This window comes from Bombina bombina, chromosome 12, assembly GCF_027579735.1.
Source record: "Bombina bombina isolate aBomBom1 chromosome 12, aBomBom1.pri, whole genome shotgun sequence".
Lineage (NCBI taxonomy): Eukaryota > Metazoa > Chordata > Amphibia > Anura > Bombinatoridae > Bombina > Bombina bombina.
The window spans coordinates 37,151,919-37,171,000 of record NC_069510.1 but is presented as its reverse complement, the minus strand read 5'-3'; the positions used below and the strand labels follow the sequence as shown (position 1 = coordinate 37,171,000).

The 19,082-nt window shown below is 40.6% G+C and overlaps 1 protein-coding gene across 1 annotated transcript in view; it reads left to right on the top strand.

Moving 5' to 3' along the window:
* Nucleotides 1-18,543, top strand: part of LOC128642645 (Golgi-associated plant pathogenesis-related protein 1-like) — a 122,404-nt gene extending 103,861 nt beyond the window's left edge. The window contains exon 5 of the mRNA XM_053695426.1: nucleotides 18,383-18,543. Coding sequence (XP_053551401.1) covers nucleotides 18,383-18,543 — 161 coding nt within the window. The remainder of the gene's footprint in view (nucleotides 1-18,382) is intronic.
* Nucleotides 18,544-19,082: the final 539 nt, after the last annotated feature.

Genomic DNA, 19,082 nt, shown 5'->3' with positions numbered 1-19,082 from the left:
AGACAAAGAAAACCTAGAACACAAAGTACAACAACATACTGCTCAATCAAATTACAAAAGGTGTCAATAAAAATGGTCAATTACACAAACTGTTAAACAAGAGATTAAAATAATACAGCGGAACCTTTGTGATCTCCTGAACCTGCTGATCTTTAATATCACCTTTCTGAGTAATAATCCTGCCCTAATAGTGTTTCTAACATGGCCCACGTCACAGCCTCTCTCTAATGGTAAAAGGGTGCAGCTAAAAAGGACAAGATTTATTTTTCTTTTGTGATTCAGATAGATGCAGTTTTAAACAGTTTTCCAATTTACTTCTATTATCTAATTTGCTTTGTTCTATTTTTTATCTTTGTTGAGTAACATACCTAGGTAGGCAAAAGAATATGCATTTGTATGGAGCATTATATAGCTGCAGTTTTGTGATGTGAAAAAAATGCTGCCATATAGTCCTCCAAGTATGTGAATGCTCCTAAGATTAACTAGCTTTTTAACAAAGGACAAAAACAGAAAACACATTTGATAATAGCAGTAAAGTGGAACAATTTTAAAAACTTTCACGCTATCTTAATCAATACTTTGAGTCTTATATCCATTCAAAGTAAATATTTAATGACCCAGATAGGACATGTCATTTTAAACAACTTTCTAATTATTCTATTATAAAATTTTCTTATTCTTTCATGTAAGTGGCAAGAGTCCATGAGCTAGTGATGTATGTGATATACATTCCTACCAGGAGGGGGCAATGTTTCCCAAACCTCAAAATGCCTATAAATACACCTCCCACCTCACTCATACCTTAGTTTTACAAACTTTGCCTCCTTGTGGAGGTAGTGAAGCAAGTTGATTTTCTTCTGTGAAAGGCGCCTCTAAGCATTTTGAAGCCCAATTCCTCTCTGAGTACAGTGTTTGAGGATGTGAAGGGAGTATTGCCTGACGACACCATGCTTTCGCCTATGGGAAATCTTTTCTAAGGCTCTCTGTAAATCTGTCGCAGGGATTCACCTGCTGCCTCCCTTTACAGATCGACATTATACTCCTCTACCATTACCTCTGCTGATATGTTTCAGTACTGGTTTGGCTGTCTGCTATATGTGGATGGGTGTCCCTACACGGTAAGTAATATACTTTTATTATATAAGACACTCTAAGCTATAGATTGGGCACTTTTTAAGTAAAGTTGTTATATAGTGTTTGTATACATGCCTTGAGCCAGTAATTCAGTGCTCTTTTTTAGCGACTTTATTTGTGGCTAAATATTTGTCAAGGTTGGTAGAGTCTGTGAAACATACAGGTTTTTTTTTGGAACTAGTCATTTATTTATAAATTAGGATGCTAAGTATTATGTTAGTCTTATGGAATGTTGATAATCACATTTTATGCAGCTATAATAGCAGTATCCATGATGTTTTATTTTGGTACATTTTGTTTTTTGTACATACAATCAAAATTCTTAGCTACCATAGGATTTGAGCTGCCTAAACAGGTATTTAACAAACCTAAGCAGTGACGTGCAGTGACGTCAGCGGCTAGTGAGGCACTGACAATGATACGCACAAGAATCACACACACATATATATGTATACATGTGTGTGTATATATATATATATATATATATATATTATATATATATATATATATATATATATATATAATATACATACATACACACACACACACATATAAATATCACTAAATTACTGGCACCAACAAATATTTTGCACCTGAAAAGAGTTAGTTATGTTCACCTACAGCACAGGGCTCATCAATTGTGACCCTCCAGAGGTTTTGGAACTAGATTTCCCAGCTGAAAAGGTGGCTGAGCATTATGGGAAATAGCACATAACACAAGTACTGGACTCACACACACAGACCCCACACACACTGAAATAGACCCACACACAAACAGATGCACACACAGAGACAGACCCCCAAACACAGACAGAAACACACACTCAGACAGACCCCCCACACACACAAAGACACACACAGGGACAGACCCACAAACACAGACCCCTACCAAACAGACACACACATGCACACACAGACCCACACAAACACACAGGTATACACACAGGGACAGACCCACACACACACACACACCCCAAACACACACCACAGAAACATCCACACAAATAAACACAGACCCACTCACACAGACCCCCAAACACACAGACATACAGTCACACAAACACAGACACACACACATCCACAGGACAGACAAACCCACACACACAGATCTATACACACACAGACCCCCCCAAACCCACACAGACAGTAACACACACACACTGTACATATCAAGTGTTGTGTTCTGGCTCATGCAGGGATAAAGGAGGGGAGTTTTTAAAAAATAAAATAAAAACAGGAATAATTCAATATATAGTAAAAGATAAAGCACTACTAGTACCACTGAGCACTCTTCACTAAGTTCACTTGACTCAATGACAAACAGACTTGTATACTAAGCTTACAAATGCACACACAGTGTTTATAAAGAGCCATGTGCTTATTTATATTTAATATTTATATTTATTTAAAAAGCATAGAGTTTAATGCAATTTGTAAATACTAAATATGCAAATCCAGTACTCATAACTCATGGAAATAGATAAATATTTGGGGTTAGAGATAAGAGATGTGGTTATTTTTAGGGTTTGGGATAAAGGCTAAGAAAAGTTTTGCAATCTATAATCAGCAGCAATTTTGCAAGCTACATTTCTGTGCTGATTTTCACTGTAATATCTTTACATTTTCTCCCTATTTCCAATAAGAACCAGAGCTACAAATCAGCAAATTCATTCTATTCCCCCAGAAAGGACAGGAATGACCCAGGCACAATGGGAAGACAATTCTTCTTTAACTTTAAATGTGAACTGCATGCATTAGTGATGTGCTGTGTGTGTTGCAATGCAAACTGACATGTGGAAATGTAATATGAGATTTATTCTACACAATAGCTAGCTGTGTAGGGAAGGCTTACAAAGGCAGGCAGAGTGCTCTTAATTTACAAGGTGCCAGAGCTACTGCATTCCATTGATAAGCAGTGTTCATTAAATCCACAGGCATCAAAGAGGTTAACTAGTAATTGATAACACAGAAAATAGTGCACTCCCTAAATACATACATGCACCTTTTCAAGTAGAGATCCACAATCCAAGAGAAAACACAGGTTAGAGATAGAGTATTCTTACATAGCAAAGTAAGAAGAAGGGCACATTCCTTACATAGCAGCACTAAGCAGCAGGAGGATGACAGGCTCTTCCCTGAGAACGAAGGGGTTGTAAATGCAGGGCTGGGCTACTGAGGGAAGGATTTGATTTATAGGTGTTCTCTTATCAGGCAGCGTTCCCACTTGTCATATAACAGCTGCCGTTGTAGGCTGCATTTCCCCTCAGTTCTAAATCACTATATTGTGCTAAGGCAGCAGGCTCTGTTTGTTAGTTAGAGCCGTTACAGGAAAGTGCTGAGCTCAGTATATGGGATTGCCTGAGGTCCCTAGCCCCCTACTGACTTCACAACAGTGTGTGTCCACCCGGCTGCAATATACTTTATTTCAGGATCATCTCTCCTCCTGGGCACTCTGTGTTGTTAAGCAAGTTCTCACTGCAGCAGTATGGCTATGTGATGATCGTGGGCATGATGTTATTTTTTTCCTGATCTAAGGGACTGAAGATTCAGAATCATTAGCATTTCCCATTAGAAAATGCTAATGATTCTGAATCTTCAGTCCCTTAGATCAGGAAAAAAATAACATCATGTCACGATCATCACATAGCCATACTGCTGCAGTGAGAACTTGCTTAACAACACAGAGTGCCCAGGAGGAGAGATGATCCTGAAATAAAGTATATTGCAGCCGGTGGACACACATTCTTCTGAGTGACTGCTCTAGTCTGTTGGCCTGGCTGAGAGGGTATGCGGAGTGACTGTGAGTGTGTATAGCAATGGGGGGGGAGGGGATTGGGGAATAGACCTTGATGACCCAAATAAACTGTTATTACTTACCGGTCTGTTTACCTCTGACACCGGTCTCTCAGACAGTCCACCTCTCTTGCTGCAGCTCCCCCTGCTCACTATTTCCCGCCAACAGCCGTCCCAGTCACTGCTTCAAACAAGCCCGGCCGGCACGCCTCCCTAGCAGCACTGATGCTGATTGGCTGTGGTCACCTCCCATCTCATAGCGGCGGTTTAAGAGAACCGCCTCTATTGGGAGAGAGGCATGGGCCCGGTGAGACACCACTGGGTGGCGCTAGCTCATAGTGAGCACTAAAACAGTAGCTAGCATCCATGTTGCGCAATTAATGGAGGGCAGCGGAGCAGCTCACTGCTCTTAATTGCGCAACATGGATGGGAATGGATGGTATTGCATCTGTGGAGCCGGCAAGGGGGGGGGTATTGTAGCTGGGGGGGGCGTGGTCACAAAATGTACAAAAAAAATTACACAAACTTTTTTTATTTTTTTTAATCATAAATAAAAACTTCTTTTTCTGATTGGACAGGGTAGGCACTGCCTCCCTTGCCTCCTATTACTGCACGTCACTGAACCTAAGTATGCATGTTGTATTTAAGCTGATCTTAATTATTCAGCTCTATTATGTGGCTCTTGTTTAACAAACTGTTAAACATATCTATGAGTACAAATACACACACTGATGTTCTATCTCAGTCTAAATGTACATAGCATTACTGCAGAAATGTAAGATTTTATTGCTACAGCTAAGAGAAGGCAATGACTGCTATTTTGCCTTCAAATAAATGTATAAAGTTTTTGCAACATTTTCCTAAACTTAGTGAATTAAGTTCTGACCTTCAGCATCCTCTACTGATGGGGTCTCCTCTTATTCAGAGGATGCCACGTCAGAGACTGATATAGACAAATCTTTTTTATTTAAGTTAGAATATATTCAATCTCTCTTAAAGGAAGTTTTGTTTACTTTGGGTATTAAGGAGTCTGAACAACTTTTGCCATTTATCAAACTTCTATAGGTACGCTCGCAGCTATTCCGGCCCAGCGTACCTGGTTTTGAATCCGCCACCCTGGAGGCGGCGGATGCCATAGGAATCAATGGGAGTCTGAAAGCAGCGAAAGCTTATGTTCGCTGCTGCCAGATATCCCATTGATTTCTATGGTAGAATAAAAGTAACGTTTACACCCTAACACCCTAACATAAGCCCCAAATCTAAACACCCCTAATCTGCCGCCCCGACATAGCCACAAGCTAAATAAATGTTTAACCCCTATCCCGCCTCTCCCGGAGCCCCACCACAACTCTAATAAAAGTATTAACCCTTATCCGCTGCTCCCGGAGCCCACCGCAACTCTAATAAATGTATTAACCCCTATTCCGCCGCTCCCGGAGCCCACCGCAACTCTAATAAATGTATTAACCCCTATTCCGCCGCTCCCGGAGCCCACCGCAACTAAATAAATATATTAACCCCTATCCCGCCACTCCGGGACCCCGCCGCAACTAACTAAATGTATTAACCCCTAAACCCCTGGCCTCCCACATACTAAACCTATTAACCTCTAAACCGCCAACCCCCCACATCGCCATAAACTAAATTAAGCTATTAACCCCTAAACCTAACAACCCGCTAACTTTACATTAAATTTTAACTCATCCCTATCTTATAGTAAATTTAAACTTACCTTTAGAATTAAAATAAACTATATTAAACTACTAATTAACTTATCCTAACTATTATACTAAAATTACATTAAACTATATTAAACTATTAATTAACCTACCCTAACTATTATACTTAAATTACATTAAACTATATTAAACTACTAATTAACTTATCCTAACTATTATACTAAATTACATTAAACTAACAATTAAATTAACTATATTATATATTTAAGTTACACAAAATAAAAAAAACTAAGTTACACAAAATAAAAATAAATGATCAAATATTTAAGCTAATTACACCTAATCTAATAGCCCTATCAAAATAAAAAAGCCCCCCCAATAAAAAAAACCCTATCCTACACTAAACTACCAATGGCCCTTAAAAGGGCCTTTTGCGGGGCACTGCCCCAAAGAAATCAGCTCTTTTACCTGTAAAAAAAATTCAAACACCCCCCAACAGTAAAACCCACCACCCACATAACCAACCCCCCCAAATAAAAACCTATCTAAAAAACCTAAGCTCCCCATTGCCCTGAAAAGGGCATTTGTATGGGCATTGCCCTTAAAAGGGCATTTATCTCTTTTTTCTGCCCAAACCCTAAGCTAAAAATAAAACCCACCCATTAAACCCTTAAAAAAAACAGAATTTATGCTTACCTGATAAATTACTTTCTCCAACGGTGTGTCCGGTCCACGGCGTCATCCATAACTTGTGGGAATATTCTCTTCCCAACAGGAAATGGCAAAGAGCACAAGCAAAAAGCTGTCCATATAGTCCCCTCCAGGCTCCGCCCCCCCCAGTCATTCGACCAACGGATAGGAGAAAAAAAGGAGAAACTATAGGGTGCCGTGGTGACTGTAGTGTATAAAGAAAGACATTTTTCAAACCTGATTAAAAAACCAGGGCGGGCCGTGGACCGGACACACCGTTGGAGAAAGTAATTTATCAGGTAAGCATAAATTCTGTTTTCTCCAACATTGGTGTGTCCGGTCCACGGCGTCATCCATAACTTGTGGGAACCAATACCAAAGCTTTAGGACACGGATGAAGGGGAGGGAGCCAATCAGGTTACCTAAACAGAAGGCACCCACGGCTTGCAAAACCTTTCTCCCAAAAATTGCCTCCGAAGAAGCAAAAGTATCAAATTTGTAGAATTTGGCAAAAGTGTGCAGAGAAGACCAAGTCCGCTGCCTACATATCTGATCAACAGAAGCCTCGTTCTTGAAGGCCCATGTGGAAGCCACAGCCCTAGTAGAGTGAGCTGTGATTCGTTCAGGAGGCTGCCGTCTGGCAGTCTCGTAAGCCAATCGGATGATGCTTTTCAGCCAGAAGGAAAGAGAGGTAGCAGTAGCTTTTTGACCTCTCCTCTTACCAGAATAAACAACAAACAGAGAAGAAGTTTGTCTGAAATCCTTTGTTGCTTCTAAATAGAACTTTAAAGCACGGACTACATCTAAATTGTGTAACAAACTTTCCTTCTTTGAAGCTGGATTCGGACACAAAGAAGGAACAACTATTTCCTGGTTAATATTCTAGTTGGAAAACAACTTTTGGAAGAAAACCAGGCTTGGTAACGCAAAACAACCTTATCTGAATGGAACACCAGATAGGGTGGGTCACACTGCAAAGCAGATAATTCAGAAACTCTTCTAGCAGAAGAAAATAGCAACCAAAAATAGAACTTTCCAAGATAATAACTTGATATCTATGGAATGTAAGGTTCAAACGAAACCCCTTGAAGAACTGAAAGAACTAAATTTAGACTCCAGGGAGGAGTCAAAGGTCTGTAAACAGGCTTGATCCTGACCAAAGCCTGTACAAAAGCTTGAACATCTGGCACCCGTTGCCAGTTGTTTGTTGTAACAAGACAGATAGAGCAGAAATCTGTCCCTTTAGAGAACTCGCTGACAATCCCTTATCCAAACCTTCTTGGGAGAAAGGAGAGGATCCTGGGAATTTTAATCTTACTTCCATGAGAATCCCTTGGATTCACACCAACAGATATATCTTTTCCATATTTTATGGTAAATCTTTCTAGTCACGGGTTTTCTGGCTTGGACCAAAGTATCTATCACTGAATCCGAAAACCCGCGCTTGGATAAAATCAAGCGTTCAATTTCCAAGCAGTCAGCTGGAGAGAAATTAGATTTGGATGTTCGAATGGACCTTGCACTAGAAGATCCTGTCCTCAAAGGTAGCTTCCATGGTGGAGCCGATGACATATTCACCAGGTCTGCATACCAAGTCCTTGCGTGGCCACGCAGGAGCTATCAGAATCACTGAGGCCTTCTCCTGTTTGATCCTGGCTACCAGCCTGGGAAGGAGAGGAACGGTGGAAACGCATAAGCTAGGTTGAAGGACCAAGGCGCCACTAATGCATCCACTAGAGTCGCCTTGGGATCCCTGGATCTGGACCCGTAGCAAGGAACCTTGAAGTTCTGACGAGACGCCAACAGATCCATGTCTGGAATGCCCCATAATTGAGTCAACTGGGCAAACACCTCCGGGTGAAGTTCCCACTCCCCTGGATGGAAAGTCTGACGACTCAGATAATCCGCCTCCCAGTTGTCTACACCTGGGAAGTGGATCGCAGATAGATGGCAGGAGTGATCTTCCGCCCATTTGATGATTTTGGACACCTCTCTCATCGCCAGGGAACTCCTTGTTCCCCCCTGATGGTTGATGTAAGCAACAGTCGTCATGTTGTCTGACTGGAATCTTATGAATCTGGCCTTCGCTAGTTGAGGCCAAGCCCGGAGAGCATTGAATATCGCTCTCAGTTCCAGAATGTTTATCGGGAGAAGAGACTCTTCCCGAGACCATAGACCCTGAGCTTTCAGGGAATCCCAGACCGCGCCCCAGCCTAATAGACTGGAGTCAGTCGTGACAATGACCCACTCTGGTCTGCGGAAGCTCATTCCCTGGGACAGGTGATCCTGGGTCAGCCACCAACGGAGTGAGTCTCTGGTCATCTGGTCTACTTGAATCCTTGGAGACAAGTCTGTATAGTCCCCATTCCACTGCTCTGAGCATGCACAGTTGTAATGGTCTTAGATGAATTCGAGCAAAAGGAACTATGTCCATTGCTGCAACCATCAACCCTACTACTTCCCATGCACTGAGCTATGGAAGGCTGCAGAATAGAGTGAAGAACTTGACAATGCGTTTAGAAGCTTTGACTTTCTGACGTCTGTCAGAAAATCTTCATTTCTAAAGAATCTATTATTGTTCACCAAGAAGGGAACTCTTGTCGACCGGAGACAGGGAACTCTTTTCTACGTTCACCTTCCACCCGTGAGATCTGAGAAGAAGGCTAGAACAATGTCTGTATGAGCCTTTGCTTTGGAAAGGGACGCGCTTGGATTAGAATGTCGTCCAGGTAAGGTGCCACTGCAATACCCCTTGGTCTTAGAACCGCTAGAAGGGACCCGAGCACCTTTGTGAAAATCCTTGGAGCAGTGGCTAGCCCGAATGGAAGAGCCACAAACTGGTAATGCTTGTCCAGAAAGGCGAACCTTAGGAACTGAAAATGATCTTTGTGGATAGGAATATGTAGATACGCATCCTTTAAATCCACGGTAGTCATAAATTGACCCTCCTGGATTGTAGGTAAAATCGTTCGAATAGTTTCCATTTTGAACGATGGAACTCTGAGAAATTTGTTTAGAATCTTTAAATCCAGAATTGGTCTGAAAGTTCCCTCTTTTTTGGGAACTACAAACAGATTTGAGTAAAACCCCTGACCTTGTTCCACAGTTGGAACTGGGTGTATCACTCCCATCTTTAACAGGTCTTCTACACAATGTAAGAATGCCTGTCTCTTTATTTGGTTTGAAGATAAGTGTGACATGTGGAACCTTCCCCTTGGGGGTAGTTCCTTGAATTCTAGAAGATAACCCTGAGAGACTATTTCTAGTGCCCAGGGATCCTGAACATCTCTTGCCCAAGCCTGAGAAAAGAGAGAGAGTCTGCCCCCTACTAGATCCGGTCCCAAATCGGGGGCTACCCCTTCATGCTGTCTTGGTAGCAGCAGCAGGCTTCTTGGCCTGTTTACCCTTGTTCCAGCCTTGCATCGGTTTCCAAGCTGGTTTAGTCTGGGAAGCGTTACCCTCTTGTCTAGAGGCTGCAGAGTTGGAAGCCGGTCCGTTCCTAAAATTGCGAAAGGAACTAAATTAGACTTATTCTTAGCCTTGAAAGGCCTATCTTGTGGGAGGGCATGGCCCTTACCCCCAGTGATGTCTGAAATAATTTCTTTCAATTCTGGCCCAAAAAGGGTCTTACCTTTGAAAGGGATATTAAGCAATTTTGTCTTGGAAGATACATCCGCTGACCAAGACTTTAGCCAGAGCGCTCTGCGCGCCACAATTGCAAACCCTGAATTTTTCGCAGCTAATCTTGCTAACTGTAAAGCGGCATCTAAAATAAAGGAATTAGCTAACTTAAGTGCGTGAATTCTGTCCATAACTTCCTCATACGGAGTTTCCCTACTGAGCGATTTTTCTAGTTCTTCGAACCAGAACCACGCTGCTGTAGTGACAGGAATAATACACAAAATAGGTTGAAGGAGGTAACCTTGCTGTACAAAAATCTTTTTAAGCAAACCCTCCAATTTTTTATCCATAGGATCTTTGAAAGCACAATTGTCCTCAATAGGAATGGTCGTGCGTTTGGCTAGTGTAGAAACCGCCCCCTCGACCTTAGGGACTGTTTGCCATAAGTCCTTTCTGGGGTCGACCCTAGGGAATAATTTCTTAATTTCTTTCTTAAGGAGGTAACCTTGCTGTACAAAAATCTTTTTAAGCAAACCCTCCAATTTTTTATCCATAGGATCTTTGAAAGCACAATTGTCCTCAATAGGAATGGTCGTGCGTTTGGCTAGTGTAGAAACCGCCCCCTCGACCTTAGGGACTGTTTGCCATAAGTCCTTTCTGGGGTCGACCCTAGGGAATAATTTCTTAAATATAGGAGGAGGGACAAAAGGTATGCCTGGCTTCTCCCACTCCTTATTCACTATGTCCGCCACCCGCTTGGGTATTGGAAAAGCGTCAGGGTGCACCGGGACCTCTAGGAACTTGTCCATCTTGCACAATTTTTCTGGGATGACCAGATTGTCACAATCATCCAAAGTAGATAGCACCTCCTTAAGCAATGCGCGGGGATGCTCTAATTTAAATTTAAATGTCACAACATCAGGTTCTGCCTGCTGAGAAATTCTTCCTGTATCAGAAATTTCCCCATCTGACAAAACCTCCCTCATTGCCACTTCAGATTGGTGTGAGGGTATGACAGAAAAATTATCATCAGCGCCCTCCTGCTCTACAGTGTTTAAAACAGAGCAATCGCGCTTTCTCTGAAATGCTGGCATTTTGAATAAAATATTTGCTATGGAGTTATCCATTACTGCCGTCAATTGTTGCATAGTAACAAGCATTGGCGCGCTAGAAGTACTAGGGGTCTCCTGCGTGGGCAAAACTGGTGTAGACACAGAAGGAGATGATGTAGAACTATGTCTACTTCCTTCATCTGAGGAATCATCTTGGGCAACTTTATTATCTGTGACAGTACTGTCCTTACTTTGCTTGGACGCTATGGCACAATTATCACACATATTAGAAGGGGGAATCACCTTGGCTTCCATACATACAGAACATGATCTATCTGAAGGCACAGACATGTTAAACAGGCTTAAATTGGTTAATAAAGCACAAAAACCGTTTTAAAACAAAACCGTTACTGTCTCTTTAAATGTTAAACAGTGCACACTTTATTACTGAATATGTGAAAAACTATGAAGGAATTATCCAATCTTTACCAAATTTTCACCACAGTGTCTTAAAGCATTCAAAGCATTGCATCCCAAATTTCAGGCTGTTAACCCTTAAAATGTGGAAACCGGAGCCGTTTACAACTTTAACCCCCTTACAGTCCCAGCCCCAGCCTTTGCTGCGACTTCACCAATCCCAGGGGGTATACGATACCAAATGAAGCCTTCTAGGAACCTTTTCAGTGAATTCCAGACCCACACACATGCAGCTGCATGTATTGCTCTCAAAAGTAACTGCGCAGTAATGGCGCGAAAATGAGGCTCTGCCTACTACAGAGAAAGGCCCTTCCTGACTGGGAAGGTGTCTAAACAAGTGCCTGGCGTAAAAAACGTTCCCCAAAGTTATAAAAGTGTGAAATTCAACTTCAAACTGTATATAATACCTAAATAAAGCAATCGATTTAGCCCATAAAAGTGTCTACCAGTTTATAGCCCATAATAAGCCCTTTATTCTGTTTGAGACTAAGAAAATGGCTTACCGATCCCCATGAGGGGAAAAATGACAGCCTTCCAGCATTACACAGTCTTGTTAGAAAAAAGGCTAGTCATACCTTAAGCAGAAAAGTCTGCAAACTGTTCCCCCCAACTGAAGTTCTCTCAGCTCAACAGTCCTGTGTGGGAACAGCAATCGATTTTAGTTACTGCTGCTAAAATCATCCTCCTCTTATAAACAGAACTCTTCATCTCTTTCTGTTTCAGAGTAAATAGTACATACCAGCACTATTTTAAAATAACAAACTCTTGATAGAAGAATAAAAAACTACAACTAAACACCACATACTCTTCACCATCTCCGTGGAGATGCTACTTGTTCAGAGCGGCAAAGAGAATGACTGGGGGGGCGGAGCCTGGGAGGGACTATATGGACAGCTTTTGCTGTGCTCTTTGCCATTTCCTGTTGGGGAAGAGAATATTCCCACAAGTTATGGATGACGCCGTGGACCGGACACATCAATGTTGGAGAAACCTAACACTAACCCCCGAAGATCCACTTACAGTTTTCGAAGACCGGACATCCATCCTCATCCAAGCGGCAGAAGTCCTCAGCGAAGCCGGCAGAAGTCTTCATCCAAGCGGGCCGAAGTCTTCATCCAAGCGGGCCGAAGTCTTCATCCAAGCGGGCAGAAGTCTTCATCCAGACGGCATCTTCTATCTTCATCCATCCAGTGGGGAGCGGCTCCATCTTCAAGACATCCTCTTCTTACGAATGAAGTTTCCCTTTAAATGACGTCATCCAAGATGGCGTCTCTTACATTCTGCTTGGCTGACTTCTATCAGCCAATCGGAATTAAGGGGAAAAAAATCCTATTGGCTGTTGCAACCAGCCAATAGATTGAGCTTTCATCCTATTGGCTGAACCAATAAACCAATAGGATTGAGCTTGCATTATATTAAGAGCTAAATGCCCTTTTAAGGGCAGTGCCCATACAAATGCCCTTTTCAGGGCAATGGGGAGCTTAGTTTTTTTTAGATAGGTTTTTATTTGGGGGGTTGGTTGTGTGTGTGTGGTGGGTTTTACTGTTGGGGGGGGGTGTTTATATTTTATTTTACAGGTAAAAGAGCTGATTTCTTTGGGACAATGCCCCGCAAAACGCCCTTTTATGGGCCATTGGTAGTTTATTGTAGGCTATTGTAGTGTTTTTTATTTTGTGAAACTTAGTGTTTTTTATTTTGTGTAACTTAGTTGTTATTTTTTTGTAACTTAGTAATTGTTAATAGTAGATTTAAATAATTTGAGTAGGGTTAGGTTTTTAAATATATAATACAGCTAATTTAATTTGTAGTTTAATGTAATTTTAGTATAATAGTTAGGGTAGGTTAATTAATAGTTTAATATAGTTTAATGTAATTTTAGTATAATAGTTAGGGTAGGTTAATTAATAGTTTAATATAGTTTAATGTAATTTTAGTATACTAGTTAGGGTAGGTTAATTAATAGTTTAATATAGTTTATTTTAATTCTAAAGGTAAGTTTAAATTTATTATAAGATAGGGATGAGTTAATATTTAATGTAAAGTTAGCGGGTTGTTAGGTTTAGGGGTTAATAGCTTAATTTAGTTTATGGCGATGTGGGGGGCTGGCGGTTTAGGGGTTAATAGGTTTAGTAAGTGGTAGTGATGTGGGAGGCCAGGGGTTTAGGGGTTAATACATTTAATTAGTTGTGGTGGGCTCCGGGAGCGACGGGATAGGAGTTAATACATTTAGTTAGTTGCTGTGGGTTCCGGGAATGGTGGGATAGGGGTTAATACATTTAGTTAGTTGCGGCAGGATAGGGGTTAATAACTTTATTAGAGTTGTGGTGGGCTACGGGAGCGAGGGGATAGGGGTTAATAACTTTATTTAGTTGCGGTGGGCTCCGGGAGCAGCGGGATAGGGGTTAATACATTTATTAGAGTTGCGGTGGGGTCCGGGAGCTGCGGGATAGGGGTTAAACATTTTAGTATAGTGGCGGTATTTAGTGACAGGGTATAAAGTTGGGAAAAAGCCGAATAGCAGCGAGATCGATGACTGTTAGTTAACAACAGTCCGCTGCTCATCGCCCCGTACTTGGTGCGTGGCTTTTTGACAGCTTTTTTAATAAATAAGGAGAGCATATTCAGGTCCGTGGCCGCAATGTTAGGCAAGTGTATTGGTGCCGGCGAATGCAGCATAGTTGACAACTTGATAATACGGCCTCCTAGTATGGTTTCTTCAAAGACATGGTTGGAGGATCAATTTACAAAAGAGTTTCTTGATTCCTCAGACAAGGGTCACCTTTTTTAGGTTTCCAGATAGATTCAGTGTCCATGTCTCTTTCTCTGACAGACAAGAGATGAATGAAGTTGGTTTACCTTCAGTGGCTATGTGCATGGAAGTTTTAGGTCTCATGACTGCAGTATCGGATGCGATCCCTTTTGCTCGTTTTCATATGAGGCCTCTACAGCTTTGCATGTGTCACCAATGGTGCAGGGATTATACTCAGATATCACAACTGATATACTTAAATCCCAACACTCAACTCTCTCTAACTTGGTGGTTTGACCATCACCTTATTTTTCAAGGGGCCTCCTTTGTTTGTCCTTCCTGGACTGTGATCTCAACAGATGCAAGTCTTACAGGTTGGGGAGCTGTCTGGGGGTCTCTGACAGCACAATTGGTTTGGAATCCTCAAGAGGAGAGGTTACCAATAAATATTTTAGAACTCTGTGCTATTTTCAGAGCTCTTCAGGCTTGGCCTCCATTGAAGAGAGAACTTTACATTCATTTTTAGACAGAAAATATCACAACAGTGGCATATGTCAATCTTCAAGGAGGGACTTGCAGTCCTTCAGCTATGAAAGAAGTACCTCGTATATTTTCTTGAGCGGAATCCAACTCTTGTCAAATTTCTGCGATTCATATCCCAGGTGTAGACAATTGGAAAGCGGATTATCTCAGCCGTCAGACTTTACATCCGTGGGAGTGGTCTCTCCATCCAGATGTGTTTTTTCATCTTGTACAGATGTGGGGTCTTCCAGAAATAGATCTGATTGCCTCTCATCTAAACAAGAAGCTTCCCAGATATCTTTCCAGGTCCAAGGATCCTCAGGCGGAGATAGTGGATGCTTTAGCAGTTCCTTGGTTTTACCAACCTGCTTACATTTTTCCGCCTTTGGTTCCGAGGGTGCTCTCTAAGATCATAATGGAAACATCTTAAGTGTTTCTGATAGCACCTGCATGGCCTCACAAGTTTTGGTTTGCGGTTCTTGTCCGGATGTCCAGTTGCCAGCCTTGGCCACTTCCTTTAAGGCCAGACCTTCTGTCTCAATGCCCGTTTTTCCATCAGTTTCTCAAATCTCTACATTTGAAGGCATGAAAATTGAATGCTTAGTACTTAGTCATAGAGGTTTCTCTGACTCAGTGATTAGCACTATGATACAGGCTCGCAAGTCTGTTTCAAGGAAAATGTATCATCGGGTTTGGAAGACCTATATTTCATGGTGTTCCACTCATAATTATTCTTAACATTCTTTCAGAATTCCTAGGATTTTACAATTTCTTCAGGATGGTTTGGATAAGGGGTTGTCTGCAAATACTTTTAAAGGACAAATTTCTGCTCTTTCTGTCTTATTTCATAGAAAGATTGCTAAACGTCCTGATATTCACTGTTTTGTTTAGGCTTTCATTCGTATGAAACCTGTTATTAAATCTATTTCTCCTCTTTGGAGTCTCAATTTAGTTTTTAAGATTTTACAGGCTCCTCCTTTTGAGCTTATGAGGCCTATTTAAGAAATGTCTTGCGGACCTGATCCGACAGTGCGGATCAGGTCCGCAAGACATCGCTGAATGTGGAGAGCTGCTGGTGCAACTACGCCCCAACCGATTGTACTCGATCGGGTTGAATTGTTGCGATTCCTGTCCGCCTGCTCAGAGCAGGTGGACAGGGTTATGGAGCAGCGGTCTTTGTGACCGCTGCTCCATAACTTTTGTTTCTGGCGAGTCCGAAGACTCGCCAGAAACACGGGCCGTCAAGCTCCTTTCGGAGCTTGATAGGCCCCTATGCATTCTCTGGATATTAAATTACTTTCTTGGAAAGTGGTATTTTTTTGGCTCTCTTTTCTGCTAGAAGAGTTTCTGAATTGTCTGCTCTCTCTTGTGAGTCTCTTTATCTGATTTTCCATCAAGATAAAGCTGTTTTGCGGACTTCTTTTACATTTTTGCCTAAAGTTGTGAATTCTAACAACATCAATAGGGAAATAGTTGTTCCCTCTTTGTGTCCTAATCCTAAGAATACTCTTAAAAGGTTTTTACATTCTTTGGATGTGGTAAGAGCTTTGAAATATTATGTTGAGGCTACTAAAGATTTCAGAAAGACTTCTAGTCTATTTGTTATTTTTTTCTGGCTCCAGGAATGGTCAGAAAGCCTCTGCTATTTCTCTGGCATCTCGGTTGAAACTTTTGATTCACAGAGCTCTTTTGGAGGCGGGGCAGTCTCTGCCTCAGAGAATTACAGCTCATTCTACTAGATCATTTGCCACTTCTTGGGCTTTCAAGAATGAAGCTTCAGTTGATCAAATTTGCAAAGCAGCAACTTGGTTTTCTTTGCATACTTTTACAAAATTTTACCATTTTGATGTGTTTGCTTCTTCGGAAGCAGCCTTTGGAAGAAAGATTCTTCAGGAAGTTGTCTAAGTTTGATTCTAGTGCCATTGGTTTGAGTTTTTTTGAAATTTTTAAGAAAACATCATTATTTTTTTAATTAAATTTCTCAGCGGATTTAGTTGTTGTTATTTTATCCCTCCCTCTCTAGTGACTCGTGAATTTCCACATCTTGGGTATTATATCCCATAGGTCACTAGCTCATGGACTCTTGCCACTTACATTAAAGAAAACATAATTTATGTAAGAACTTATCTGATAAATTAATTTCTTTCATAGTGGCAAGAGTCCATGAGACCCACTCTATTTTTTGTGGTTATGATTTTTTGTATAAAGCACTTTATTTTTTCCAGTTCCTCTTTTTGTATGCTTTTAACTCCTTTTACACCTCACTTTTTTGGCTACACATTAAACTAAGGTATAAGTGAGGTGGGAGGTGTATTTATAGCCATTTTGAGGTTTGGGAAACTTTGCCCCCTCCTGGTAGGAATGTATATCCCATACGTCACTAGCTCATGGACTCTTGCCACTATGAAAGAAATTAATTTATCAGGTAAGTTCTTACATAAATTATGTTGTTAACTTGGTATCTTTTGTTGAAAAGTAGGGACGTGAGCTCAGGAGCGTACAAGTATCATGAGTATAGGCAGCAGTTTTGCAAGAGCACTAGAGGGCAGCACTATTTCCTGCCATATAGTGCTCCAGATGCCTACCTAGGTATCTCTTCAACACAGAATACTATGGGAATTAAGCAAATTCAATAATAAAAGTAAATTGGAAACTTTCTTAAAACTGTAAGTTCTGTCTGAATCACAAAAGATAAGTTTTGCGTTTCACATCCCTTTAAACAACTTTCCAGTTTTCTTCTATTATCAAATTTCCTTCATTCTCTTGGTATATTTTGTTGAAGATGCAACAATGCACTATTGGGAGCTAGCTGAGCACATCGGGTGAGCCAATAGCATTGATGTGTAGTCACCAATCAGCAGCTAGCTCCCAATAGTGCATTACTGCTCTTGAGCCTACCTAGATATGCTGTTCAGCCAAGGATACCAAGAGAACGAAGCAAATGAATTAATAAAAGTAACTTGGAAAGTTGTTAAAATTACAGGCTCTATCTGAATCATGAAAAAAAAATTTGGGTTTTATGTCCCTTTAAGTATATCATTAAACAAATAGAGTATTATGTTCTGTTGTTGCTTTTTCAGTATCTATATTACTAAAATCTGCCATGTGTTCTGATTCAAATACATTATAAACGTTATAAAACTGAAAAGTGAAAGGAGTCTGTGAAATGGAATTGATTCTGAGTTTATTGTATGAAACCCATTTTTGTTTTCGTTCATGTTTCAGATAGAGCATGCAATTTTAAGCAACTTTCTAATTTACTCCTATTATCAAATTATCTTCGTTCTCTTGGTATATTTATTTGAAAAACAGAAATGTAATTAGGACATTTAGCAACCAATCAGCAAGAGCTAACCAGGTTCTGAACCAAAAATGGGCGGACTCCTAAGCTTACATTCTGCTTTTTAAATAAAGATAACAAAGAAAAAACTGATATTAGGAGTAAATGAGAAAGTTGCTTAAAATTGCTGCTCATTCTGAATCATGAAAGGTAACATTTGGGTTTCATGTCCCTTTAAAGTAAGTTAAGATTTTAGAATATTCTGAAGATTCTAGAAACTCAGCAGCTTGACTATTAAAAAAAACTTTGCATTGTCTAATTAAATATAAGGAATTTACAAAAAAGAATAATATCTCATATGATAAATCTCTCTCTAATGCAACAGGTCACTTCACCCAGGTGGTCTGGAAGGACAGCAAACTGCTGGGAGTTGGCGTAGCCACCGATGGCAAAGGGCTTTTCTATTGTGTTGGACAATACAGCCCAGCAGGAAACGTGATGAGCCCTGGGTATTTTGAGAGGAATGTTTTACCCGCCACAGCTTAAAGGGACACTGTACCCAAACATTTTCTTTCATGATTCAGATTGAGCATGAAATTTTAAGCAACTTTCTAATTTACTCCTATTATCAAATTTTCTTCATTCTCTTGGTATCTTTATTTAAAATGCAAGAGTCAGATAAACCTGTAAATGAGTCTGTGGTATTAAATTAGGAAATCTACAGCTAGACTTTCATTGTAATATTAACATTAAATATGGCTCCCGGATTGTAGGAGTACTGCAGTATCTTTATTACTGATATTTGTTATCCTCACGTAATATTAACATTAAATATAGCTCCCGGATTGTAGGAGTACTGCAGTATCTTTATTACTGATATTTGTTATCCTCACGTAATATTAACATTAAATATGGCTTAAAATTTAGGGAGTTAGTGTTTTTAACCGTGTAGCTGGCATGCCTGTTTGCTTATTTAATAAAGAATTAGAATAAATGATGATATGCAAGTCTCTATGATTTATTTCTCATGCTATTTTTTTCATCAGCAGTAACTATTATTTAAACACAGTATCGAGCACTGATTT